Source organism: Oenanthe melanoleuca, chromosome 25, assembly GCF_029582105.1.
Source record: "Oenanthe melanoleuca isolate GR-GAL-2019-014 chromosome 25, OMel1.0, whole genome shotgun sequence".
Taxonomy (NCBI): domain Eukaryota; kingdom Metazoa; phylum Chordata; class Aves; order Passeriformes; family Muscicapidae; genus Oenanthe; species Oenanthe melanoleuca.
The window spans coordinates 5,093,705-5,118,951 of record NC_079358.1 but is presented as its reverse complement, the minus strand read 5'-3'; the positions used below and the strand labels follow the sequence as shown (position 1 = coordinate 5,118,951).

Sequence of the window (25,247 nt, the reverse complement as noted above, 5' to 3'; positions counted from 1 at the left end):
TGAGGGAATTTTGGGGGAATTTGGGTCATTTTTGGAGGATTTTGGGACATTTAAGAAGAATTTTGGGTCATTTTAAGTGGATTTTGGGAGGATTTTGGGTCATTTTGGGGGATTTAGGGGGGGATTTTTGGGAGGATTGTGGGTTATTTTGGGGGAAATTTGAATCATTATGAGAGAATTTTGGGGGAATTTAGGTCATTTTTGAAGGATTTTGGGACATTTTGGGAGGATTTCGGGGCATTTTAGGGGGATTTTGTGTGATTTTGGGTCATTTTAGTAGAATTTTGGGTCATTTTAAGGGGGTTTTGGGGAATTTTGGGAGGATTTTGGGTGACTTTTGGGGGAATTTTTGATAATTTTGGGAGCATTTTAGGGGAATTTTTGGGGGATTTTGGGTCATTTTGGGAGAATTTTGGGACATTTTTGGGAGGGTTTGGGTAATTTTAAGGGGATTTTGGGAAAATTTTGGATCATTTGAGGGGAATTTTGAGTCATTTTGGGAAATTTTTGGGTCATTTTGGGATATTTTGGGTCATTTTTGGGGATTTTGGGCCAGGTTTTTTTTTTTAAATTGGTGCAAAATAAAAGTGGGTGGGGCTAAATAAAGGGGCGTGGCTTAAAATATGCAAATGTTATGCAAATTAGGTGTTAATTAGCCCAGGAGAACCAGGAGGAAATGAAGTTTTGGGAGTGAATTTTGGGATTTTTTTGGGACAATTTTTGTAAAAATTAAAGCGGGAAAAATATGGGTGGAGCAAAAAAAAATGGGCGTGGCTTCGAATATGCAAATGAGATGCAAATTATCTGTTAATTAAGCCCAGGAGAACCAGAAGGAGATGAAGTTTTGGGGGGTGAATTTTTGGATTTTTGGGCCAATTTTTGTGGGAATCAAAGCAGGAAAAATTCGGGTGGAGTTAAAAAAATGGGCGTGGCTTCGGATATGCAAATGAGATGCTAATTAGCTGTTAATTAACACCCAGAAAAGATCAGGAGAACCAGAAGAAAATGAAGTTTTTGGGGTGAATTTTTGGATTTTTGGGACAATTTTTGTGGGAATTAAAGAGGGAAAAAAATGGGGTGGAGCCAAAAAATGGGCGTGGCCACCCTAAATATGCAAATGAGATGCTAATTAGCTATTAACTATCCCCAGGAAAGCTGAGGACAACCAGAAGTAAATGAAGTTTTGGGGGTGAAATTTTGGGGGTTTTTTGGGCCAATTTTTGTGGGAATTGAAGCGGGAAAAAACAGGGTGAGCCCAAAAAATGGGCGTGGCTTCGAATATGCAAATGAGATGTTAATTAGCTGCTAATTAACCCCAGGAAAGCCCAGGAGAACCAGAAGGAGATGAAGCTGCTGCTGGACATGTACAAGTCAGCGCCCAAGGAGCAGCGGGACAAGGTGACGCTGATGGCGGCCGAGAGGAAGAGCAAGGCCGAGGTGATTAATTAATTAGTTAATTGGCCTTAATTAGCGTTAATTAAATCTGGGATGACGTCATGGGTGCGTGGTGATTAGGGGTTAATGAGTGGTTAAGTGTTAATTAGGGGTTGGTAGAGGGGTGGTAATGGAGGTAATTAAGTGTTAATTAGGCATAACTAGAAATTTAATGAGGAGTTAATGAGTTGTTAATTATTAATTAAGGACTGGTAGCAGCCCAACAAATTAAAAATTGGGGTAATTAGAAATTAATTGGTTCTAATTAGGTGGTCCATTTACTGTAGCTGTTAATGAGGTGTTAATTAGCTGTTAATGTGTTATTAGAATTAATTAGTGATGCAAAAAAGGAATAAAATCGGTAATTAATTGCTAACTAATACTGATTAGATTGTAATTAGTGACTAATTAATGGTTAATTAATCATCTGGAGCCTGAATTCCATTCTATAATTAATCCCTCCCATTATTAGTTACTTATTAGGGACTTAAGAGTTAATTAATTGCTAATTAGTGACTAATTAATGGTTAATTAATGACTTGGAGGAGCATGAGCAGCCCCAGAGTCAGAATTCCATTCTATCATAAATCCTTCCCGTTATTAGTATATATTAGTTATTTTTTAGGAATTTATTAATTAATTATTAATTAATTATTAGTTAATGATTAATTAATTAACGAGCTGGAGGAGCTGCATGTGCTCTGGCGGGAGCTGGAGGATCATGAGCAGCACCAGAACCAAAATTCCATTTTATCATTAATCCTTCCCATTATTAGTGATATATTAGTTATTTATTGGTTATCTATTTATTAATTAATGACTAATTAATGATTAATAATTAATGAGCTGGCGGAGCTGCGGGTGCGCTGGCGGGAGCTGGAGGAGCGCGAGCGGCACCAGAACCAAAATTCCATTTAATCATTAATCCTTCCCATTGTTAGTTATTTATTAGCTATTAGTTATTTATGGGTTATTAATTAATTAATGATTAATAATTAATGAGCTGGAGGAGCTGCGGGTGCGCTGGCAGAGCTGGAGGATCATGAGCAGCACCAGAACCAAAATTCCATTCTATCATTAAACCTTCCCATTGTCAGTTATTTATTAGTTATTTATGGGTTATTAATTAATTAATTATTAATAATTAACGAGCTGGAGGAGCTGCGGGTGCGCTGGCGGGAGCTGGAGGAGCGGCAGGGTCAGAATTCCATTCTATCATTAAACCTTCCTGTTATTCCTTATTTATTAGTTATGTATTAGTTATTTATTGGCTATCTATTAATTAATTAATGACTAATTAATGAATGATTGATTAACGAGCTGGAGGAGCTGCGGGTGCGCTGGCGGGAGCTGGAGGAGCGCGAGCGCCGCGAGAGCAAGAAGCTGGCGGACGAGGAGGCGCTGAGGCGGCTGCGGCTGAGCGAGGAGCAGATCGAGCACCTGCAGCGGCGCCTGGCGGCCACCAAACAGGTGAGGGGGAGACACACCTGGACAGGTGAGACACACCTGGGACAGGTGAGAGACACCAAGACAGGTGAGGGACACCTGGGACAGGTGAAGGGACACCTGAAACAGGTGAGGGACACACCTGGACAGGTGAGGGACACCAAACAGGTGAGGGACACACCTGGGAAAGGTGAGGGACAGCAAACAGGTGAAAGAGACACACCTGGACAGGTGAGGGACAGGTGAGACAGGTAAAGGGACACCAAACAGGTGAGACACACCTGGACAGGTGAGATACACCTGAGACAGGTGAAGGACACCAAACAGGTGAGAGACACCTGGGTACACCTGGGACAGGTGAGGGGCAGCGAACAGGTCAGGGACACACCTGGACAGGTGAGAGGTGAGACACACCTGGACAGGTGGGATACAGGCGGGACAGGTGAGAGACACCTGGACAGGTGAGGGATTGACACAGGGCGGCCATCTTGTCTCTATGGGTTATAACATCATGGCGGCCATCTTGTTTATATGAATTGCAACATCACCTCACGGCAGCCATCTTGTTTACATGAATTGTGACATCACCTCAGGGCAGCCATTTTGTTTCTATGAATGACAACATCACCTCACTGCAGCCATCTTGTTTATATTAATTACGCCATCACCTCACGGCAGCCATCTTGTTTTTCCCCCGCCGCGCCCCCGCCCCTCCTGGCGGCCATCTTGCTTCTATATTACACCATCACCTCACGGCAGCCATCTTGTTTATATGAATTGCAACATCACCTCACAGCGGCCATCTTGTTTCTATGTTATGACATTACCTCAGGGCAGCCATCTTGTTTCTATGAATTGTGACATCGCCTCAGGGCAGCCATCTTGTTTCTATATTACGACCTCACCTCACGGCAGCCATCTTGTTTTTCCTTCCCCGCCCCACCCCAGCGGCCATCTTGTCTCTAAGGGTTATAATATCATAGCAACCATTTTGTTTCTATGAATTCCAACATCACCTCACTGCAGCCATCTTGTTTCTATGAATTACGCCATCACCTCACGGCGGCCATCTTGTTTCTGTGAAATACAATGTCACCTCATGGCAGCCATCTTTTTTGTCCCCGCCCCTCCTGGCGGCCATATTGCTTTTATATTACGACATCATCTCATGGCAGCCATCTTGTTTCTATGAATTACAACATCACCTCACGGCAGCCATCTTGTTTACATCAATTACGCCATCACCTCACGGCAGCCATCTTGTTTCTATGAATTACACCCTCACCTCACTGCAGCCATCTTGTTTCTATGAATGACAACATCACCTCACGGCAGCCATCTTGTTTTTCCCCCGCCGCACCCCCGCCCCTCCTGGCAGCCATCTTGCTTCTATATTACACCATCACCTCACGGCAGCCATCTTGTTTCTATGAATTACGATATCACCTCACGGCAGCCATCTTGTTTATATGAATTGCAACATCACCTCACAGCGGCCATCTTGTTTCTATGTTATGACATTACCTCAGGGCAGCCATCTTGTTTCTATGAATTGTGACATTGCCTCACTGCAGCCATCTTGTTTCTATGAATTACGCCATCACCTCACGGCAGTCATCTTGTTTTTCCCCCGCCGCGTCCTGCCCCTCCTGGCGGCCATCTTGCTTCTATATTACAACATCACCTCACGGCAGCCATCTTGTTTACATCAATTACGCCATCACCTCACGGCAGCCATCTTGTTTCTATGAATTGTGACATCGTCTCAGGGCAGCCATTTTGTTTCTATGAATGACAACATCACCTCACGGCAGCCATCTTGTTTCTATGTTATGACATTACCTCATGGCAGCCATCTTGTTTTTCCGTCCCTGCCCCTCCCAGCGGCCATCTTGCTTCTATATTACGACATCACCTCATGGAAGCCATTTTGTTTCTATGAATTACGCCATCACCTCACTGCAGCCATTTTGTTTCTATGAATTACGCCATCACCTCACGGCAGCCATCTTGTTTTTCCCCCGCCATGCCTCAGCCCCTCCCGGCGGCCATATTGCTTTTATATTACAACATCGTCTCATGGCAGCCATCTTGTTTCTATGAATTACAACATCAACTCACTGCAGCCATCTTGTTTCTATGAATTATGCCCTCACCTCACTGCAGCCATCTTGTTTCTATGAATTACTCCATCACCTCACGGCGGCCATCTTGTTTCTGTGAAATACAATATCACCTCATGGCAGCCATCTTTTTTGTCCCTGCCCCTCCCTGCGGCCATATTGCTTTTATATTACGATATCGTCTCACGGCAGCCATCTTGTTTATATGAATTACGACCTCACCTCATGGCAGCCATCTTGTTTCTATGAATTACGCCATCTCCTCACTGCAGCCATCTTGTTTCTATGAATTACGCCATCACCTCACGGCAGCCATCTTGTTTTTCCCCCGCCATGCCTCAGCCCCTCCCTGCGGCCATATTGCTTTTATATTACGACATCGTCTCATGGCAGCCATCTTGTTTATATGAATTACGCCATCACCTCAGGGCAGCCATCTTGTTTCTATATTATGACATTACCTCACGGCAGCCATCTTGTTTATATGAATTACACCATCACCTCACGGCGGCCATCTTGTTTCTGTGAAATACAATGTCACCTCATGGCAGCCATCTTTTTTGTCCCCGCCCCTCCCTGCGGCCATATTGCTTTTATATTACGACATCGTTTCATGGCAGCCATCTTGTTTATATGAATTACGCCATCACCTCACGGCAGCCATCTTGTTTCTATGAATTACAACATCAACTCACTGCAGCCATCTTGTTTCTATGAATTATGCCCTTACCTCACGGCAGCCATCTTGTTTATATGAATTACGCCATCACCTCACGGCAGCCATCTTGTTTATATGAATCACGCCATCACCTCACGGCAGCCATCTTGTTTCTATGAATTACGCCATCACCTCACGGCAGCCATCTTGTTTTTCCCCCGCCATGCCCCAGCCCCTCCCGGCGGCCATATTGCTTTTATATTACGACATCGTTTCATGGCAGCCATCTTGTTTCTATCAATTACAACATCAACTCACTGCAGCCATCTTGTTTCTATATTATGCCATCACCTCACGGCAGCCATCTTGTTTATATGAATTACGCCATCACCTCACGGCGGCCATCTTGTTTCTGTGAAATACAATATCACCTCATGGCAGCCATCTTTTTTGTCCCCGCCCCTCCCTTCGGCCATATTGCTTTTATATTACGACATCATCTCATGGCAGCCATCTTGTTTATATGAATTACGACATCACCTCACAGCGGCCATCTTGTTTCTATGTTATGCCATTACCTCATGGCAGCCATCTTGTTTTTCCGTCCCTGCCCCTCCCGGCGGCCATCTTGCTTCTATATTACGACATCATCTCATGGCAGCCATTTTGTTTACATCAATTACGCCATCACCTCACGGCAGCCATCTTGTTTTTCCCCCGCCGCGTCCTGCCCCTCCTGGCGGCCATCTTGTTTCTATATTACAACCTCACCTCACGGCAGCCATCTTGTTTTTCCTTTCCCCGCCCTCCCCCCCCCCCCCGCGGCGGCCATGTTGGCAGGAGGAGGAGGCGCTGCTGTCGGAGATGGACGTGACGGGCCAGGCCTTCGAGGACATGCAGGAGCAGAACCTGCGGCTGCTGCAGCAGCTGCGCGAGAAGGACGACGCCAACTTCAAGCTGATGTCGGAGCGCATCAAGGCCAACCAGATCCACAAGCTGCTGCGCGAGGAGAAGGACGAGCTGGCCGAGCAGGTGCTGGCCCTCAAGGCGCAGGTGAGCTCGTTAATTAATTATTAATAGCTATTAATAAGGATTTATTAGGAATTAATAGGGTGTTTAGCTGTTTAATAGTAGTTAATATTTAATTATTGATCATTAATAGCCAGTGTTAAATCTGTGATGAGCTGGCGGAGCAGGTGCTGGCCATCAAAACACAAATGAGGTCATTAATTAATAATTAATAGCTATTAATAAGCATTTAATATGAATTAATACGGGTTATTAGCTACCTAATAGCAGTTAATATTTAATTATTAGCCATTATTAGCTCTGTGACGAGCAGGCCGAGCAGGTGCTGCCCTCAAGGCGCAGGTGAGCTCGTTGATTAATTATTAATAATTATTAATAAGGATTTAATATGAATTAATATGGTTTATTAGTTGTCTGTGTTAATACTTAATTATTAGTGGTTAATAGTCATTATTAGATCTGTGATGAGCTGGCCAAGCAGGTGCTGCCCTCAAGGCACAGGTGAGCTCGTTAATTAATTATTAATTAACTAATTATTAATAGTGATTTATTAGGAGTTAATAGTGTTAATTAGACATTTGATATGTGTTAATATTAATACTTAATTATTAGTGGTTAATAGCCATTATTAGATCTGTGATGTGCTGGCCGAGCAGGTGCTGCCCTCAAGGCACAGGTGAGCTCGTTAATTAATTATTAATTATTAATAATGATTTATTAGGAGTTAATAGTGTTGATTAGTCATTTAATATGTGTTAATACTTAATTATTAGTGGTTAATAGTCATTATTAGATCTGTGACCAGCTGGCCAAGCAGGTGCTGCCCTCAAGGCACAGGTGAGGCCCTTAATTAATTAATAATAATTATTAATAATTATTTAATGGTTTTTGATAGATTTTATTAGCTGTTTAATAGCAGTTAATATTTTATTATTAGTCATTAATAGTCAATATTAGCTCTGTGATGAGCTGGCCGAGCAGGTTCTGGCCCTCAAGGCCCAGGTGAGCTCGTTAATTAATTATTAATAGCTAATAATGGGGATTTATTAGGAATTAATAGGGTTTTTTAGGTGTTTAATAGCAGCTAATATTTAATTATTGATCATTAATAGCCAGTGTTAGATCTGTGATGAGCTGGCCAAGCAGGTGCTGCCCTCAAGGCACAGGTGAGCTCATTAATTATTAATAGTTATTAATGGGCATTTAATGATGGGCTAATAATGGACTAAAAACATCCTAATTTCACTTATTAATGCAGGAATTTTGCTGATTAATGATTAATTAATTAATTAATGACTCACCTGTGCAGGTGGAGGCGCAGCTGCAGGTGAGACAGAACATGTAGAAGGAGGAGCAGGCCCTAATAACTGCTAATAATGGGCTAATAATGAGCTAATAATGGGTTAAAAACGCCGAAATTTCACCTATTAGCGTGGGAATTTTGCTTATTAGTAATTAATAATTAATTAATGGCTCACCTGTGCAGGTGGAGGCGCAGCTGCAGGTGGTGCAGAAGCTGGAGGAGAAGGAGCAGGCCCTAATAACTGCTAATAATGGGCTAATAATGGCTAATAATGGTCTAAAAACACCCTAATTTCACCTATTAGCGTGGGAATTTTGCTAATTAATGATAAATTAATTAATTAATGACTCACCTGTGCAGGGGGAGGCGCAGCTGCAGGTGGTGCAGAAGCTGGAGGAGAAGGAGCAGGGCCTAATAACTGCTAATAATGGGTTAATAATGGCTAATAATGGGCTAAAAACACCCAAATTTCACCCATTAGCGTGGGAATTTTGCTTATTAGTAATTAATAATTAAGTAATGACTCACCTGTGCAGGTGGAGGCGCAGCTGCAGGTGGTGCAGAAGCTGGAGGAGAAGGAGCAGGCCCTAATAACCGCTAATAATGGGCTAATAATGGCTAATAATGAGCTAATAATGGGCTAAAAACACCCAAATTTCACCTATTGGCATGGGAATTTTGTTTATTAGTAATTAATAATTAATTAACGACTCACCTGTGCAGGTGGAGGCGCAGCTGCAGGTGGTGCAGAAGCTGGAGGAGAAGGAGCGGGGCCTAATAATTGCTAATAATGGGCTAATAATGGGCTAATAACACCCTGATTTCACCTATTAGTGTGGGAATTTTGGTAATTAATGATTAATTAATTAATTGCTGGCTCACCTGTGCAGGTGGAGGCGCAGCTGCAGGTGGTGCAGAAGCTGGAGGAGAAGGAGCAGGCCCTAATAACTGTTAATAATGGGCTAATAATGGCTAATAATGAGCTAATAATGGGCTAAAAACACCCAAATATCACCTATTAGCGTGGGAATTTTGCTGATTAATGATTAATTAATTAATTAATGACTCACCTGTGTAGGTGGAGGCGCAGCTGCAGGTGGTGCAGAAGCTGGAGGAGAAGGAGCGGGGCCTGCAGAGCGCCCTGGGCGCCGTGGAGAAGGAGCTGAGCCTGAGATCGCAGGCGCTGGAGCTGCACAAGAGAAAGGTGAGACAGGTGGGACAGGTGAGACAGGTGGGACAGGTGAGAGACAGGTGGGACAGGTGGGACAGGTGAGACAGGTGGGACAGGTGAGACACAGGTGAGACAGGTGAGAGACAGGTGGGACAGGTGAGATACAGACAGGTGAGACAGGTGGGACAGGTGAGAGACAGGTGTGTACACATTTCCCTATGGATCCTAGGTGTTGCACAGGTGTGCCCAGGTGTATCTCAGGTGTGCTCAGGTGTATCCAGATTGTAATCAGGTGTATCTCAGGTGTATCCAGGTGTATCTCAGGTGTGCGCAGGTAGCCCAGCTGTGCCCAGGTAGCCCAGGTGTGCCCAGGTGTGCTCAGGTGTATCCAGGTGTATCTTAGCTACACTCAGGTGTATTCATGGGTATCTCAGGTGTGCCCTGGTGTATTCTAACCATACTTAGGTGTGCCCAGGTGTGCTTAGATGTATCCAGGTGTGCCCAGGTGTATCTCAGGTGTGCTCAGGTGTATCCCAGGTGTACCCAGGTGTATTTCAGGTGTCTCCAGGTGTACTCAGGTGTGTCCCACGTAACCCAGGTGTATCCAGGTGTGCTCAGGTGTATCCCAGGTGTGCCCAGGTGTACTCAGGTGTATCCAGGTGTATCTCAGGTGTGCCCAGGTGTATTCTAGCCATACTCAGGTGTATTTCAGGTGTATCCCAGGTGTGCTCAGGTGTGCTCAGGTGTATCCCAGGTAACCCAGGTGTATCCCAGGTGTATCCCAGGTCTCCCCAGGTGTATCCCAGGTGTGCTCAGGTGTATCTCAGTTGTACCCAGGTGTATTTTAGGTGTCTCCAGGTGTACTCAGGTGTATCCAGGTGTATCCCAGGTGTGCTCGGGTGTATCCCATGTAACCCAGGTGCGGCCAGGTGTATCTCAGGTGTATCCCAGGTAACCCAGGTGTATCTCAGGTGTATCCCAGGTGTGCCCAGGTGTATCCCAGGTGTGCCCAGGTGTATCCAGGTGCATCCTAACTATACCCAGGTGTATCTATGGGTATCTCAGGTGTGCCCAGGTGTGCTCGGGTGTATCATAGGTGTGCCCAGGTGTACTGTAACCATACTCAGGTGTATCTCAGGTGTATCCCAGGTAACCCAGGTGTCTCTCAGGTGTGCCCAGGTGCGCCCAGGTAACCCAGGTGTGCCCAGGTAACCCAGGTGCGCTCTCCCCAGGCAGTGGAGGCCGCCCAGCTGGCCGAGGACCTGCGTGCCCAAGGTGAGCACGTGCAGGCGCGGCTGCGGGAGCTGCAGGTGTGCCCAGGTGTACCCAGGTGTGCTCAGGTGTGCCCAGGTGTATCCCAGGTGTGCCAGGTGTGCCCAGGTGTATCCCAGGTGTGCTCAGGTGTATCCAGGTGCATCCTAACTATACCCATGTGTATCCATGGGTATCTCAGGTGTGCCCAGGTGTGCTCGGGTGTATCATAGGTGTGCCCAGGTGTACTGTAGCCATACTCAGGTGTATCTCAGGTGTATCCCAGGTAACCCATGTGTATCTCAGGTGTATCCAGGTGTATCCCAGGTGTATCCCAGGTGTATCCCAGGTGTATCCCAGGTACCCCAGGTGAGCCCAGGTAACCCAGGTGCATCTCAGGTGTATCCAGGTGTATCCCAGGTGTATCCCAGGTAACCCAGGTGTGCCCAGGTGTGCCCAGGTAACCCAGGTGCGCTCTCCCCAGGCAGTGGAGGCCGCCCAGCTGGCCGAGGACCTGCGTGCCCAAGGTGAGCACGTGCAGGCGCGGCTGCGGGAGCTGCAGGTGTGCGCGGCCGAGAACCGAGCGGCCAAGGACAAGGAGTCCCTCAGCCTCAAGAGGGCCCAGGTGAGCAGCAGATTTTTGGGGAAATTTTGGGGTTTTTTGGGGATTTTTTGGTGGGAATTTTAAGGATTTTTTAAGAATTTTTGGGGGATTTTTTGAGAATTTTTTGGAATTTTTAGGTGAATTTTTGGGGATTTTTTGTGAATTTTTTGAGAATTTTTTGAGGATTTTTTGGAATTTTTAGGTGATTTTTGGGGTATTTTTAGGGGATTTTTAGGGAATTTTTATGGGATTTTTTAGGGATTTTGGGAATTTTTTGGTGGGAGTTTTAAGGATTTTTAAAGAATTTTTTGCGGATTTTTTGAGATTTTTTTTGGAATTTTTAGGGGAATTTTTGAGAATTTTTTGCAATATTTAGGTAATTTTTGGGGTATTTTTAGGGAATTTTTGAGGGAATATTGGGGGATTTTTGGGAATTTTTTGGTGGGAGTTTTAAGGATTTTTTGAGAATTTTTTGGAATTTTTAGGTGAATTTTTGCGGATTTTTGGGATATTTTTAGACGATTTTTAGGAGATTTTTGGGGTATTTTTAGGACGTTTCTGAGAGGATTTTGGGGATTTATTAAGAATTTTTGGGGAATTTTTTGAGAATGTTTTTGAAATTTTAGGTGATTTTTGGGGTATTTTTAGGGGATTTTTTAGGGAATTTTTGAGGGAAAATTGGGAGATTTTGGGGATTTCTTGGTGGAAGTTTTAGAGATTTATTAAGATTTTTTTGGGGGATTTTTTTGTGAATTTTTAGGTGAATTTTTGGGGATTTTTTGAGAATTTTTTGGAATTTTTAGGTGACTTTGGGCGTATTTTTAGGGGATTTTTCAGTAATTTTAGAGGGAATTTTGGGGGATTTTTGGGGATTTTTTGAGAATTTTTTGAGGATTTTTTGGAATTTTTGGGTGATTTTTGATCTACTTTTAGGGGATTTTTAGGGAATTTTTATGGGATTTTTGGGGGATTTTTTAAGGATTTTTTGGGGACTTTTTGGTGGGAATTTTAAGGATTTTTTAAGAATTTTTTTGGGATTTTTTGAGATTTCTTTGGAATTTTTAGGTGAATTTTTGGGGATTTTTGGTGATTTTTTGAGAATATTTGAGGAATTTTTGGGAATTTTTAGGCGATTTTTGATCTACTTTTAGGGGATTTTTAGGGAATTTTTATGGGATTTTTGGGGGATTTTTTAAGGATTTTTTGGGGACTTTTTGGTTGGAATTTTAAGGATTTTTTAAGAATTTTTTGAGGATTTTTTGAGAATTTTTTGGAATTTTTAGGTGAATTTTTGGGGATTTTTCGTGAATTTTTAGGGGAATTTTTGAGAATCTTTTGCAATTTTTAGGTGATTTTTGGGGTATTTTTAGGGGATTTTTAGGGAATTTTTGAGGGAATATTGGGAGATTTTGGGGTTTTATTGGTGGGAGTTTTAGAGATTTATTAAGATTTTTTTGGGGGATTTTTTTGAATTTTTTGGGGATTTGAGAATTTTTTGGAATTTTTAGGTGATTTTGGGCGTATTTTTAGGGGATTTTTCAGTAATTTTTGAGGGAATTTTGGGGGATTTTTTGGGGATTTTTTGAGAATTTTTTGGAATTTTTAGGTGAAGTTTTGGGGATTTTTTTGGGATTTTTTGTCAATTTTTAGGGGAATTTTTGGGAATTTTTAGGCAATTTTTGGGGTATTTGTAGGGGATTTTTGGGGAATGTTTTAGGGATTATTTGGGGAATTTTGGGGGTTTTTTGGGAATTTTTTGGTGGGAGTTTAGGGATTTACTAAGAATTTTTTGGAAATTTTTCGGGGATTTTTTGAGAATTTTTTGGAATTTTTAGGTGATTTTGGGGATATTTTTAGGGAAATTTTCATAAATTTTTGAGGGAATTTTAGGGGATCTTTTGGAAATTTTTTGGTGGGAGTTTTAGGGATTTATTAAGAATTTTTTGGAAATATTTTGAGGATTTTTTGAGAATTTTTTTTAATTTTTAGGTAATTTTTGGGCTATTTTTAGGGGATTTTTTAGGGAATTTTTGAGGGAATTTTGGGGATTTTTTGGTGGGAGTTTTAGGGATTTATTAAGAATTTTTGGGGGATGTTTTGTGGATTTTTTGAGAATTTTTTGGAATTAGGTGATTTTTCGGGTATTTTTAGAGGATTTTTGCGGGAATTTTTGGGAATTTTTTGGGATTTTTAGGGAATTTCTGAGGGGATTTTTTGGGAATTTTTTGGGGTTTTTTGGTGGGAGTTTTAGGGATTTATTAAGAATTTTTTGGGAATTTTTTGGGGATTTTTTGGGATTTTTTAAGAAATTTTTTGAAAATTTTTTGGAACTTTTAGGTGATTTTTTGGGGATTTTTAGGGGATTTTTAGGGAGTTTTTGACGGAATATTGGGAGATTTTGGGGATTTTTTGGTGGGAGTTTTAAGGATTTATTAAGAATGTTTTGGGGAATTTTTCGGAGATTTTTGAGAATTTTTTGTAATTTTTAGGCAGTTTTTAGGATATTTTTAGGGGAATTTTGGGGGATTTTTGGGGATTTTTTGAGTATTTTTTGGTGGGAGTTTTAAGGATTTATTAAAAATTTTTAGGGGAATTTTTTTGAGAATTTTTTTGAATTTTTAGGTGATTTTTGGGGATTTTTTGAGGATTTTTAGGATGTTTTTGAGGGAATTTTGGGGGATTTTTGGGGGGAGATTTTTTGGGATTTTTTTGAGAACATTGGGATTTTTGGGAGTCTTTTAGGAGTTCTTCGGATTTTTTGGGGAATTTTTAGGGGTTTTTGGGGAATTTTTTGGGAATTTTTTTGGAGTTAGAGAGTTTTTGGAATTTCAGGGAGTATTTGAAGAATATTTTGGGGATTTTGGGGGCATTTTGGGGATTCTTTAGTAAATTTTTGGGGAATATTTTGGGAATATTTGGGGGAACATTTTGGGTTTTTTTCTAGAATATTTTGGGAATTTCTGTGGGATCTTTTGGGGAATTTTTTTGGGAATTTTGAGAGAATATTTCGGAAATTTTTGTTGGATTTTTTGGGGAATATTTTGGAAGTTTTTGCGGACGTCTTTTGGGAATTTTTGGGGAATGTTTTGGGAAATTTTTGTCGGATGTGTTGGGGAATATTTTGGGAAATTTTTGAGGAAGTTTTTGGGAATTTTTGGGGAATATTTTGGAAACCTTTGTGGGATTTCTTGGGGAATATTTTGGGAAATTTTTGTGGGATTTTTTGGGGGTGTTTTTTTAACATCGTGTGTATTTTTTTGGAATGTTTATTTTTGGGAATATTTTTGGGAATATTTTGGAAATTTTTGAGGATGTTTTTGGGAATTTTTGGGGAATATTTTGGGAAATTTTTGTGGGGTGTTTTGGGGAATATTTTGGAAATTTTTGAGGAAGTTTTTGGTAATTTTTGGGAAATATTTCGGAAACATTTGTGGGATGTTTTGGGGGAATATTTTGAAAATATTTGAGGAAGTTTTTTGGGAACTTTTGGGGAATATTTTGGTTATTTTTGAGCAAGTTTTTGGGGAATATTTTGGGAAATTTTTGTTGGATTTTTTGGGGAATATTTTGGGAAATTTCTGTGGGATTTTTTTGGGTTTTTTTTTAACATTGTGTGGTTTTTTTGGGAATTTTTTGGGAATATATTGGGAATGTTTTGGGAATGTTTTGGGAATATATTGGGAATGTTTTGGGAATATTTTGGGAATTTTTTGGGAATATATTGGGAATGTTTTGGGAATGTTTCGGGAATTTTTTGGGAATATTTTGGGAATGTTTCAGGAATTTTTTGGGAATGTTTTGGGGATGTTTTGGGAATGTTTTGGGAATTTTTTGGGAATGTTTTGGGAATTTTTTGGGAATATTTTGGGAATTTTTTGCGAATATATTGGGAATATATTGGGAATGTTTTGGGAATATTTTGGGAATTTTTTGGCAATGTTTCAGGAACGTTTTGGGAATTTTTTGGGAATATTTTGGGAATTTTTTGGCAATATTTTGGGAATTTTTTGGGAATATTTTGGGAATGTTTTGGGACTGTTTTGTTAATGTTTTGGTTCCGTTTTGGTGGGTCCTGGCAGGAGGAGCTGTCGCGGCTGCGCCGGAAGCTGGAGAAGCAGCGCAAGGTGGAGGTTTACGCCGACGCCGACCAGATCCTGCAGGAGGAGATCAAGGAGTACAGGGTGAGCTGCCAGGACCTTCCAGAACCTTCTGGGGCCTTCCAGGACCTGCTTGGGGCTGACAGAACTTTCCAGAACCTTCCAGGACCTGCCTGGGGCTTCCAGGATCTGGATGGAGCTGCCAGAACCTGGGTGGGGCTGCCAGGACCTTACAGAACCTGCCAGGACCTGCTTGGGGCTGCCAGGACGTTCTAGGACCTGGATAGGGCTGCCAGGGCATTCCAGAATCTTCCAGGACCTGGGAGGGACTGCCAGGACCTGGGTGGGGTTTCCAGGACCTGAATGGAGCTGCCAGGACCTTCCAGAACCTTCCAGGACCTGGATGGGGCTGCCAGGGTCTGCTTGGGGCTGCCAGGACCTTTCAGAATCTTCTGGGACCTTCCAGGACCTTGATGGGGCTGCCAGGGCTTGTATGGGGCTGTTAGGACCTTCCAGGACCCGGGGTGGAAATTCCAGGACCTGAGAGGGGCTGCCAGGACCTTCCAGAACCTTCTGGGAGCTTCCAGGACCTGGCTGGGGCTGCCAGTTGACCTTAAGTGACCTCAGCTGGCCTTTAATGATTGCTAATTACTCCTAATGACTGTTAATGACCTCAATTGACCTTTAATGACTTTGATTGACCTTTAATGATCTTTAACAACCTTTAATTACCTTGGTTGACCTTTAATGACTTTGATTGACTTTTAATGACGTTTAATGACCGTTGTTGACCTTTAATGACCTCAGTTGCTCTTTAATTATTTCAGTTGACCTTTAATAATTTTGATTGACTTTTAATTATGTTTAACAACTTTTAATCATCTTTAATGACCATTGTTGATGCTTAATGACCTTTAATGATTTCAGTTGGCCATTAATGACTTTGATTGACCTTTAATGACCTTTAATAACCTTTAATGACCTCGGTTGACATTTAATGACCTTGGTTGACTTTTAATTATCTCAGTTGGTCTTTAATGATTTTGATTGACCTTTAATGATCTTTAACAACCTTTAATGACCTTTAGTGACTTTAGTTGACCTTTAATGACATTGATTGACTTTTAATGACCTTTAATGACCTCAGGTGCTCTTTAATGACCTTGGTTGATCTTTAATTACCGCAGTTGACCTTTAATGTCTTTGATTGACCTTCAATGATCTTTAACAACCTTTAATGACCTTTAATGACTTCAGTTGACCTTTAATGACTTTGATTGACTTTTAATGATCTTTAATCACCTTTATTGACCTCGGTTGACCTTTAATTATCTCAGTTGACCTTTAATGACTTTGATTGACCTTTAATGATCGTTGTTGATGCCTAATGGCCTTTAATGACTTCAGTTGACCTTTGATGACCTCAGTTGCTCTTTAATGACCTCAGATGCTCTTTAATTATCTCAGTTGGCCTTTAATGACTTTGATTGACCTTTAATGATCTTTAATAACATTTAATGACCTTTAATGACCATTGTTGATGCTTAATGACCTCAGTTGACCTTTAATGACTTTGATTGACCTTTAATGATCTTTAACAACCTTTAACGACCTTGGTTTACCTTTAATGACTTTGATTGACCTTTAATGATCTTTAATCACCTTTATTGACCTCAGTTGACCTTTAATTATCTGGGTTGGCCTTTAATGACTTTGATTGACCTTTAATGATCTTTAACAACCTTTAATGACCGTTGTTGATGCCTAATGGCCTTTAATGACTTCAGTTGACCTTTAATGACCTCAGTTGCTCTTTAATGACCTCAGTTGCTCTTTAATTATCTCAGTTGGCCTTTAATGACTTTGATTGACCTTTAATGATCTTTAATAACATTTAATGACCTTTAATGACCATTGTTGATGCTTAATGACCTCAATTGACCTTTAATGACTTTGATTGACCTTCAATGATCTCTAACAACCTTTAACGACCTTGGTTTACCTTTAATGACTTTGATTGACTTTTAATGATCTTTAATAACCTTTATTGACCTCGGTTGACCTTTAATTATCTCGGTTGACCTTTAATGACTTTGATTGACCTTTAATGATCTTTAACAACCTTTAATGACCATTGTTGATGCCTAATGGCCTTTAATGACTTCAGTTGACCTTTAATGACCTCAGTTGCTCTTTAATAATCTCAGTTGGCCTTTAATTACTTTGATTGATCTTTAATGATCTTTAATAACATTTAATGACCTTTAATGACCATTGTTGATTCTTAATGACCTCAACTGACCTTTAATGACTTTGATTGACCTTTAATGACCTTTAATAATCTTTAATGACCTCGGTTGACATTTAATGACCTTGGTTGACTTTTAATTATCTCAGTTGGCCTTTAATGATTTTGATTGACCTTTAATGATCTTTAACAACCTTTAATGACCTTTAGTGACTTTAGTTGACCTTTAATGACATTGATTGACTTTTAATGACCTTTAATGACCTCAGGTGCTCTTTAATGACCTTGGTTGATCTTTAATTACCTCAGTTGACCTTTAATGACTTTGATTGACCTTCAATGATCTTTAACAACCTTTAATGACCTTTAATGATTTCAGTTGACCTTTAATGACTTTGATTGACTTTTAATGATCTTTAATCACCTTTATTGACCTCGGTTGACCTTTAATTATCTCAGTTGACCTTTAATGACTCTGATTGACCTTTAATGATCTTTAATAACCTTTAATGACCTGTAACGACCTTCGTTGATACTTAACGGCCTTTAATCACCATTTAATGATTTTTTAATGGCACCTAACAACTTTTTAACGGTTTCTATCGACCCCCAGGCCCGTCTGACATGCCCGTGCTGCAACGCCCGCAAGAAGGACGCGGTGCTGACCAAGTGCTTCCACGTCTTCTGCTTCGAGTGCGTCAAGAGCCGCTACGACACGCGGCAGCGCAAGTGCCCCAAGTGCAACGCGGCCTTCGGCGCCCACGACTTCCACCGCGTCTACATCAGCTGAGCGGCCACCTGCCGGGCACCTCTGGTGGTCATCAACCCGTTGTGGCCACCTGTGGTCATTTTGGGTGGTCATCAACCCCTTGTGACCACCTGTGGTCGTTTTTGATGGTCATCAACTCCTTGTGGCCACCTGTGGTCATTTTTTATGGTCATCAACTCCTTGTGGCCACTTGTGGTCATCAACCCCTTGTGGCCACATGTGGTCATCTCTGGTGGTCATTTCTGGTGGTCATCAACTCCTTGTGACCACCTGTGGTCGCTTTTTATGGTCATCAACTCCTTGTGGCCACCTGTGGTCATTTTTTATGGTCATCAACCCCTTGTGGCCACCTGTGGTCATCTGTGGTGGTCATTTGTGGTGGTCATCAAGTCCTTGTGGCCAGCTGTGGTCATTTTGGGTGGTCATCAGCCCCTTGTGACCATCTGGTGGTCGTCTGTGGTGGTCATCAACTCCTTGTGGTCACTTGTGGTCATTTTTGGTGGTCATCAGCCCCTTGTGGCCACCTGTGGTCATCAACCCCTTGTGGCCACCTGTGGTCATCTGTGGTGGTCATTTCTGGTGGTCGTCAGCCCCTCGTGGCCACCTGTGGTCACTCTGTGGTGGTCATTTCTGGTGGTCATCAAGTCCTTGTGGCCACCTGTGGTCATTTCTGGTGGTCATCAGCCCCTTGTGGCCACCTGTGGTCATCAACCCTTTGTGGCCACCTGTGGTCATCTGTGATGGTCATTTCTGGTGGTCTTCAACTCCTTGTGGCCACCTGTGGTCATTTTTAATGGTCATCAACTCCTTGTGGCCACCTGTGGTCATTTTTTATGGTCATCAACCCCTTGTGGCCCCCTTGTGGTCATTTCTGGTGGTCATCAGCCCCTTGTGGCCACTTGTGGTCACTCTGTGTCCATCCTTCGGCGCCCACGACTTCCACCGCGTCTACATTAGCTGAGCGGCCACCTGCTGGGCACCTCTGGTGGTCATCAACCCCTTGTTGCCACCTGTGGTCATCTGTGGTGGTCATTTGTGGTGGTCATCAAGTCCTTGTGGCCACCTGTGGTCATTTTGGGTGGTCATCAACCCCTTGTGACCACCTGTGGTCATTTTGGGTGGTCATCAACCCCTTGTGACCACCTGTGGTCGTTTTTGATGGTCATCAACTCCTTGTGGCCACCTGTGGTCATCAACCCCTTGTGGCCACATGTGGTCATCTCTGGTGGTCATTTGTGGTGGTCATCAGTTCCTCGTGGCCACTTGTGGTCATTTCTGGTGGTCATTAATCCCTCGTGGCCACCTCGTGGTCATCAACCCCTTGTGGCCACCTGTGGTCACTCTGTGTCCATCCTTCGGCGCCCACGACTTCCACCGCGTCTACATCAGTTGAGTGGCCACCTGGCCACCTGGTGGGCAGCTCTGGTGGTCATTTTGGGTGGTCATCAGCCCCTTGTGGCCACCTGTGGTCATTTCTGGTGGTCATCAGCCCCTTGTGGCCACCTGTGGTCATCAACCCTTTGTGGCCACCTGTGGTCATCTGTGGTGGTCATTTCTGGTGGTCTTCAACTCCTTGTGGCCACCTGTGGTCATTTTTTATGGTCATCAACCCCTTGTGGCCACCTGTGGTCATCTGTGGTGGTCATTTCTGGTGGTCATCAGCCCCTTGTAGCCACCTGTGGTCATTTTTTGTGGTCACCAACCCCTTGTGGCCACCTGTGGTCATTTCGGGTGGTCATTAACCCCTTGTGGTCACTCTGTGTCCATCCTTCGGCGCCCACGACTTCCACCGCGTCTACATCAGCTGAGTGGCCACTTGGCCACCTCCTGGGCAGCTCTGGTGGTCATTTTGGGTGGTCATCAAGTTCTCGTGGCCATCTGTGGTCATTTCTGGTGGTCATCAGCCCCTTGTGGCCAGCTGTGGTCATCAATCCTTTGTGGCCACCTGTGGTCATCTGTGGTGGTCATTTCTGGTGGTCATCAACTCCTTGTGGCCACATGTGGTCATCTCTTGTGGTCATTTCTGGTGGTCATCAGTTCCTCGTGGCCACTTGTGGTTGTTTCTGGTGGTCATCAGTTCCTCGTGGCCACCTTGTGGTCATCAACCCCTTGTGGCCACCTGTGGTCACTCTGTGTCCGTCCTTCGGCGCCCACAACTTCCACCGCGTCTACATCAGCTGAGCGGCCACCTGGCCACCTGGTGGGCAGCTCTGGTGGTCATTTTGGGTGGTCATCAACCCCTTGTGGCCACCTCGTGGTCATCAACCCCTCGTGGCCACCTCGTCATTTCTGGTGGTCATCAACTCCTTGTGGCCACCTGTGGTCATCTGTGGTGGTCATTTCTGTTGGTCATCAACCCCTTGTGACTGTCTTGTGGTCATCTGTGGTGGTCATCAACCCCTCGTGGCCACCTCATGGTCATCTGTGGTGGTCATTTCTGGTGGTCATCAACCCCTCGTGGCCACTTGTGGTCATCAACCCATCATGGCCACCTCCTGGGCATTTCCGGTGGTCACCAGCCCCTCGTGGCCACCTCGTGGTCAGCTCTGGTGGCCATCCGGTGCGGCCACGCTGTGGTGATCCCGACGTGATTCCTGTGGTGGTCATTGATGTCTTGGGGTCATCTGTGGTCACCTCATGGTGGTCACTGGCTACCTGTGTCCATCCCTTGGTGACCAGTGGCCATCGATGACTACCTGTGGTCACTCTGTGGTCACCTCATGGTGGTCACTGGCTACCTGTGTCCATCCCTTGGTGACCAGTGGCCGTTTATGACTACCTGTGGTCACTCTGTGGTCACCTCATGGTGGTCACTGGCTACCTGTGTCCATCCCTTGGTGACCAGTGGCCATCTATGACTACCTGTGGTCACTCTGTGGTCACCTCATGGTGACCAGTGACCACTTGTGACCATCTCATGTCCATCCTTTGGTGACCAGTGACCACCTGTGGTCACTCGATGTCCTTGTCTTAGTGGCCACTGACCACCCCAGAGTGACCACTGGTCACTTATGGCCACCCCAGAGTAACCATTGACCTCCCCAAAGTGACCACTGATCACCCCAGAGTGACCACTGGTCACTTATGGCTACCCCAGAGTGACCCCTGACCACCCCAGAGTGACCACTGGTCACTTACGGCCACCCCAGAGTGACCCCTGACCACCCCAGAGTGACCACTGACCTCCCCAAAGTGACCACTGACCACCCCAGAGTGACCACTGGTCACCTGTGGTTTTAGTGGCCAGTGTTGACCTGTGGTCATCTGTGGCCATTTCTTACTGACCAGTGACCACCTGTGGTCACTCTGCACCCCATAGTGACCAGTGACCACTTGTGGTCATCTCGGACCACCTCAGGGTGACCTGTGACCACCTATGACCAGTTGTGGTCACCTTATGTCCATCCCATGGTGACCAGTGACCACAAATGGCCACCTGTGGTCACTCAGTGTCCTTCACTTAGTGGCCACTGACCACTCCACAGTGACCAGTGACCACCTGTGGTTATGTCCAATTTTTGGTGACCAGTGGCCACCTGTGGTCACTCAATGTCCATCTCTTAGTGGCCACTGACCAGCTGTGGCCACCCCAGGATGACCAGTGGCCAATTCTGACCAATGTCCACCCCATGGTGACCACTGGTCACTTCTGACCATTCCATGGCCACCCCCAAGTGGCCACTGGTCACTCCTGGTCACCTGTGGGTCATTCTGTGGTCATCCCTCACCATCCCATAGTGACCAGTGGTCACTTCTGACCACTCATGGCCATCCCAGAGTGACCACTGACCACCCCAGAGTGACCACTGACCACCTCAGAGTGACCCCTGACCACCACAGAGTGACCACTGGCCACCACAGAATGACCACTGACCACCCCAGAGTGACCCCTGACCACCACAGAATGACCACTGACCACCCCAGAGTGACCCCTGACCATCCCAGAGTGACCACTGACCACCTCAGAGTGACCATTGACCACCTCAGAGTGACCACTGGTCACTTATGGCCACCCCAGGCCACCCCTGACCACCTCAAAGTGGCCACTGACCATCCCAGAGTGACCACTGACCCTCCAAACTGATCCCTGATCATCCCAGAGTGGCCACTGACCATCCCAAAGTGGCCACTGACCATCCCAAAGTGGCCACTGACCTCCCCAAAGTGACCCCTGACCACCCCAAAGTGGCCACTGACCACCCCAGAGTGACCACTGACCACCCCAAAGTGACCACTGATCTCCCTAAAGTGGCCACTGACCTCCAAAAGTGGCCACTGACCACCCCAGAGTGATCACTGACCATCCCAGAGTGGCCACTGACCATCCCAAACTGGCCACTGACCCCCCAAATTGACCCCTGACCTCCCCAAAGTGGCCACTGACCTCCCCAGAGTGACTACTGACCACCCCAGAGTGGCCACTGACCATCCCAAAGTGGCCACTGACCCCCCAAATTGACCCCTGACCTCCCCAAAGTGGCCACTGACCACCCCAGAGTGGCCACTGACCTCCCAAAGTGGCCACTGACCACCCCCGAGTGACCACTGACCACCCCAGAGTGACCCCTGACCATCCCAGAGTGACCACTGACCACCTCAGAGTGACCACTGACCTCCCCAGAGTGACCACTGACCACCCCAGAGTGACCCCTGACCTCCCCAGAGTGACCACTGACCTCCCAAAGTGGCCACTGACCCACCAAAGTGACCCCTGACCACCCCAAAGTGACCACTGACCACCCCAGAGTGGCCACTGACCTCCCAAAGTGGCCACTGACCACCCCCGAGTGACCACTGACCACCCCAGAGTGGCCACTGACCTCCCAAAGTGGCCACTGACCACCCCAGAGTGACCCCTGACCACCCCAGAGTGACCATTGACCACCTCAGAGTGACCCCTGACCACCTCAGAGTGACCACTGACCATCCCAAATGACCACTGACCACCCCAATGACCACTGACCACCTCAGAGTGACCACTGGTCACTTATGGCCACCCCAGGCCACCCCTGACCACCTCAAAGTGGCCACTGACCACCCCAGAGTGACCAGTGGTTACTTACAGCCACCCCAAAGTGGCCACTGACCATCCCAGAGTGACCACTGACCCCCCAAACTGATCCCTGATCATCCCAGAGTGGCCACTGACCATCCCAAAGTGGCCACTGGTCACTTACAGCCACCTCAGAGCGACCACTGACCACCCCAGAGTGGCCACTGACCATCCCAAAGTGGCCACTGGTCACTTACAGCCACCTCAGAGCGACCACTGACCACCCCAGAGTGGCCACTGACCATCCCAAAGTGGCCACTGACCCCCCAAAGTGACCCCTGACCATCCCAAAGTGGCCACTGACCCCCCAAATTGACCCCTGACCACCCCAAAGTGACCCCTGACCATCCCAAAGTGGCCACTGACCACCCCAAAGTGACCCCTGACCTCCCCAAAGTGGCCACTGACCATCCCAAAGTGACCCCTGACCATCCCAGAGTGACCCCTGACCTCCCCAGAGTGGCCACTGACCACCCCAAAGTGACCTCTGACCTCCCCAGAGTGGCCACTGACCACCTCAAAGTGACCACTGACCCCCCAAATTGACTCCTGACCTCCCCAAAGTGGCCACTGACCTCCCCAAAGTGACCCCTGACCTCCCCAAAGTGGCCACTGACCATCCCAAAGTGGCCACTGACCACCCCAAAATGACCCCTGACCACCCCAAACTGGCCACTGACCACCCCAGAGTGACCACTGACCATCCCAGAGTGGCCACTGACCACCCCAGAGTGGCCACTGACCGCCCCAAAGTGGCCACTGACCCCCCAAATTGACCCCTGACCCCCCAAACTGACCACTGGTCACCTCGAGGTCACCTCTGGGTCACCCTGAGTGGTCTCCCCTCCCCTTGACCTTTGACCTCTCGCTGACCCCGCCCCTTTCCCCTCCCAACCAATAAAAACGCTCGGGAGTCGTTCCCGCCTGTCCGGTCTGGAGTTTGGAATTTGGGGGGGGCTTGGGGTCACTTTGGGGTCATCTGGGGTCACTTGGGGTCATCTGGGGTCATCTGGGAGATCCTGGGGTCACTCAGGGGTCACTTTGGGGTGCCCTGGGGTCACTTTGGGGTCATTTTGGGATGCCCCGGGGTCATTTCAGGGTCATTTCTGGGGGTCTTGGGGTCACTTTGGGGTCACTCAGGGTCATCTGGGGGGGTCTTGGGGTCATTTAGGGGAATTTGGGGGTCACTTGGGGTCATTTGGGGGTCACTTGGGGTCACCTGGGAGGTCCTGGGGTCATTTGGGGTCATTATAGGGTCACTCGGGTCACTTTGGGGTGTCCTGGGGTCACTTTGGGGTCATTTCGGGGGGTCTTGGGTCATTTTTGGGGTCACTCCGGGTCATCTGGGGTTCATTTGGGGTCATTTTTGGGGGTCTTGGGGTCATTTGGGGTCATTTTTGGGGTCACTCAGGGGTCACTCAAGGTCATTCTGGGGTCATCTGGGAGATCCTGGGGTCACTTTGGGGTGTCCTGGGGTCACTCGAGGGTCATTTTAGGGGGTCCTGGGGTCATTTTGGGGTCACTTAGGGTCATCTGGGGTTCATTTGGGGTCATTTTTGGGGGTCTTGGGGTCACTCGGGGTCATCTGGGGGGATCTTGGGGTCATTTAGGAAAATCTGGGGTCATTTTGGGGTAATTTTAGGGTGTCCTGGGGTCATTTTGGGGTCACTCAGGGTCATCTGGGGGGATCTTGGGGTCAGGGGAATTTGGGGTCACTTTGGGTCATTTTGGGGTCATTTTGGGGGGTCTTGGGGTCATTTGGGGGTCACTCAGGGTTATCTGGGAGAGTCGTTTGGGGTCACTTGGGATCATTTTGGGGCAGATTTTGGGGGATTTGGGGTCATTTTCAGGGAATTTTGGGGGATTTGGGGAGTTTTTAGGGGATTTGGGAGAGTTTAAAGGGAATTTTTTTGAGGGAGAAATTTGAAAATTTTGGGGCTTTTTAAAGAAAATTTGGGGCCTGGAGGTGCCAAAAATCCCAGCACGGGGCAGGACCTGAATGAAAATTTGTGATTTTTTGGGGAATTTGGGGGATTTTTTGGGGATTCGGGGCGAAATTCC

At 45.7% G+C, this 25,247-nt stretch overlaps 2 protein-coding genes and 2 long non-coding RNA genes across 5 annotated transcripts in view; 2 read left to right on the top strand and 2 right to left on the bottom strand.

The window, feature by feature from the left end:
* The window catches only part of LOC130263322 (E3 ubiquitin-protein ligase BRE1B-like), a 21,435-nt gene extending 3,199 nt beyond the window's left edge, over positions 1 to 18,236 (top strand). The window contains exons 5-11 of the mRNA XM_056510828.1: positions 1,320 to 1,437; positions 2,755 to 2,904; positions 6,502 to 6,714; positions 9,072 to 9,197; positions 10,900 to 11,040; positions 15,099 to 15,200; positions 17,978 to 18,236. Of these exons, the coding sequence (XP_056366803.1) occupies positions 1,320 to 1,437; positions 2,755 to 2,904; positions 6,502 to 6,714; positions 9,072 to 9,197; positions 10,900 to 11,040; positions 15,099 to 15,200; positions 17,978 to 18,154 (1,027 nt within the window). The 3' untranslated portion in view covers positions 18,155 to 18,236. The remainder of the gene's footprint in view (positions 1 to 1,319; positions 1,438 to 2,754; positions 2,905 to 6,501; positions 6,715 to 9,071; positions 9,198 to 10,899; positions 11,041 to 15,098; positions 15,201 to 17,977) is intronic.
* Positions 4,201 to 5,708, bottom strand: LOC130263014 (uncharacterized). The gene is made up of 3 exons (XR_008842270.1): positions 5,427 to 5,708; positions 4,723 to 4,795; positions 4,201 to 4,484 (listed from the first exon to the last, which is right to left on the bottom strand). It is a non-coding gene; the product is annotated as an uncharacterized LOC130263014 (long non-coding RNA).
* Positions 18,237 to 21,107: 2,871 nt separating the features above from the next.
* LOC130262953 (uncharacterized) lies at positions 21,108 to 24,113 on the top strand. Of its 2 annotated transcripts, none has more exons than XR_008842190.1 (5): positions 21,108 to 21,179; positions 22,236 to 22,381; positions 22,549 to 22,776; positions 23,416 to 23,666; positions 23,751 to 24,113. It is a non-coding gene; the product is annotated as an uncharacterized LOC130262953 (long non-coding RNA). The 2 variants fall into 2 exon arrangements; XR_008842189.1 differs by lacking the exon at positions 21,108 to 21,179 and adding an exon at positions 21,279 to 21,325.
* Positions 21,264 to 23,890, bottom strand: LOC130262802 (uncharacterized). Its single transcript, XM_056510278.1, has 7 exons — positions 23,762 to 23,890; positions 23,511 to 23,678; positions 22,850 to 22,953; positions 22,560 to 22,809; positions 22,243 to 22,393; positions 21,905 to 21,939; positions 21,264 to 21,338 (listed from the first exon to the last, which is right to left on the bottom strand). Exons 1-7 carry the CDS (start codon positions 23,888 to 23,890, stop codon positions 21,264 to 21,266), a joined length of 912 nt encoding a protein of 303 aa, XP_056366253.1.
* Positions 24,114 to 25,247: the final 1,134 nt, after the last annotated feature.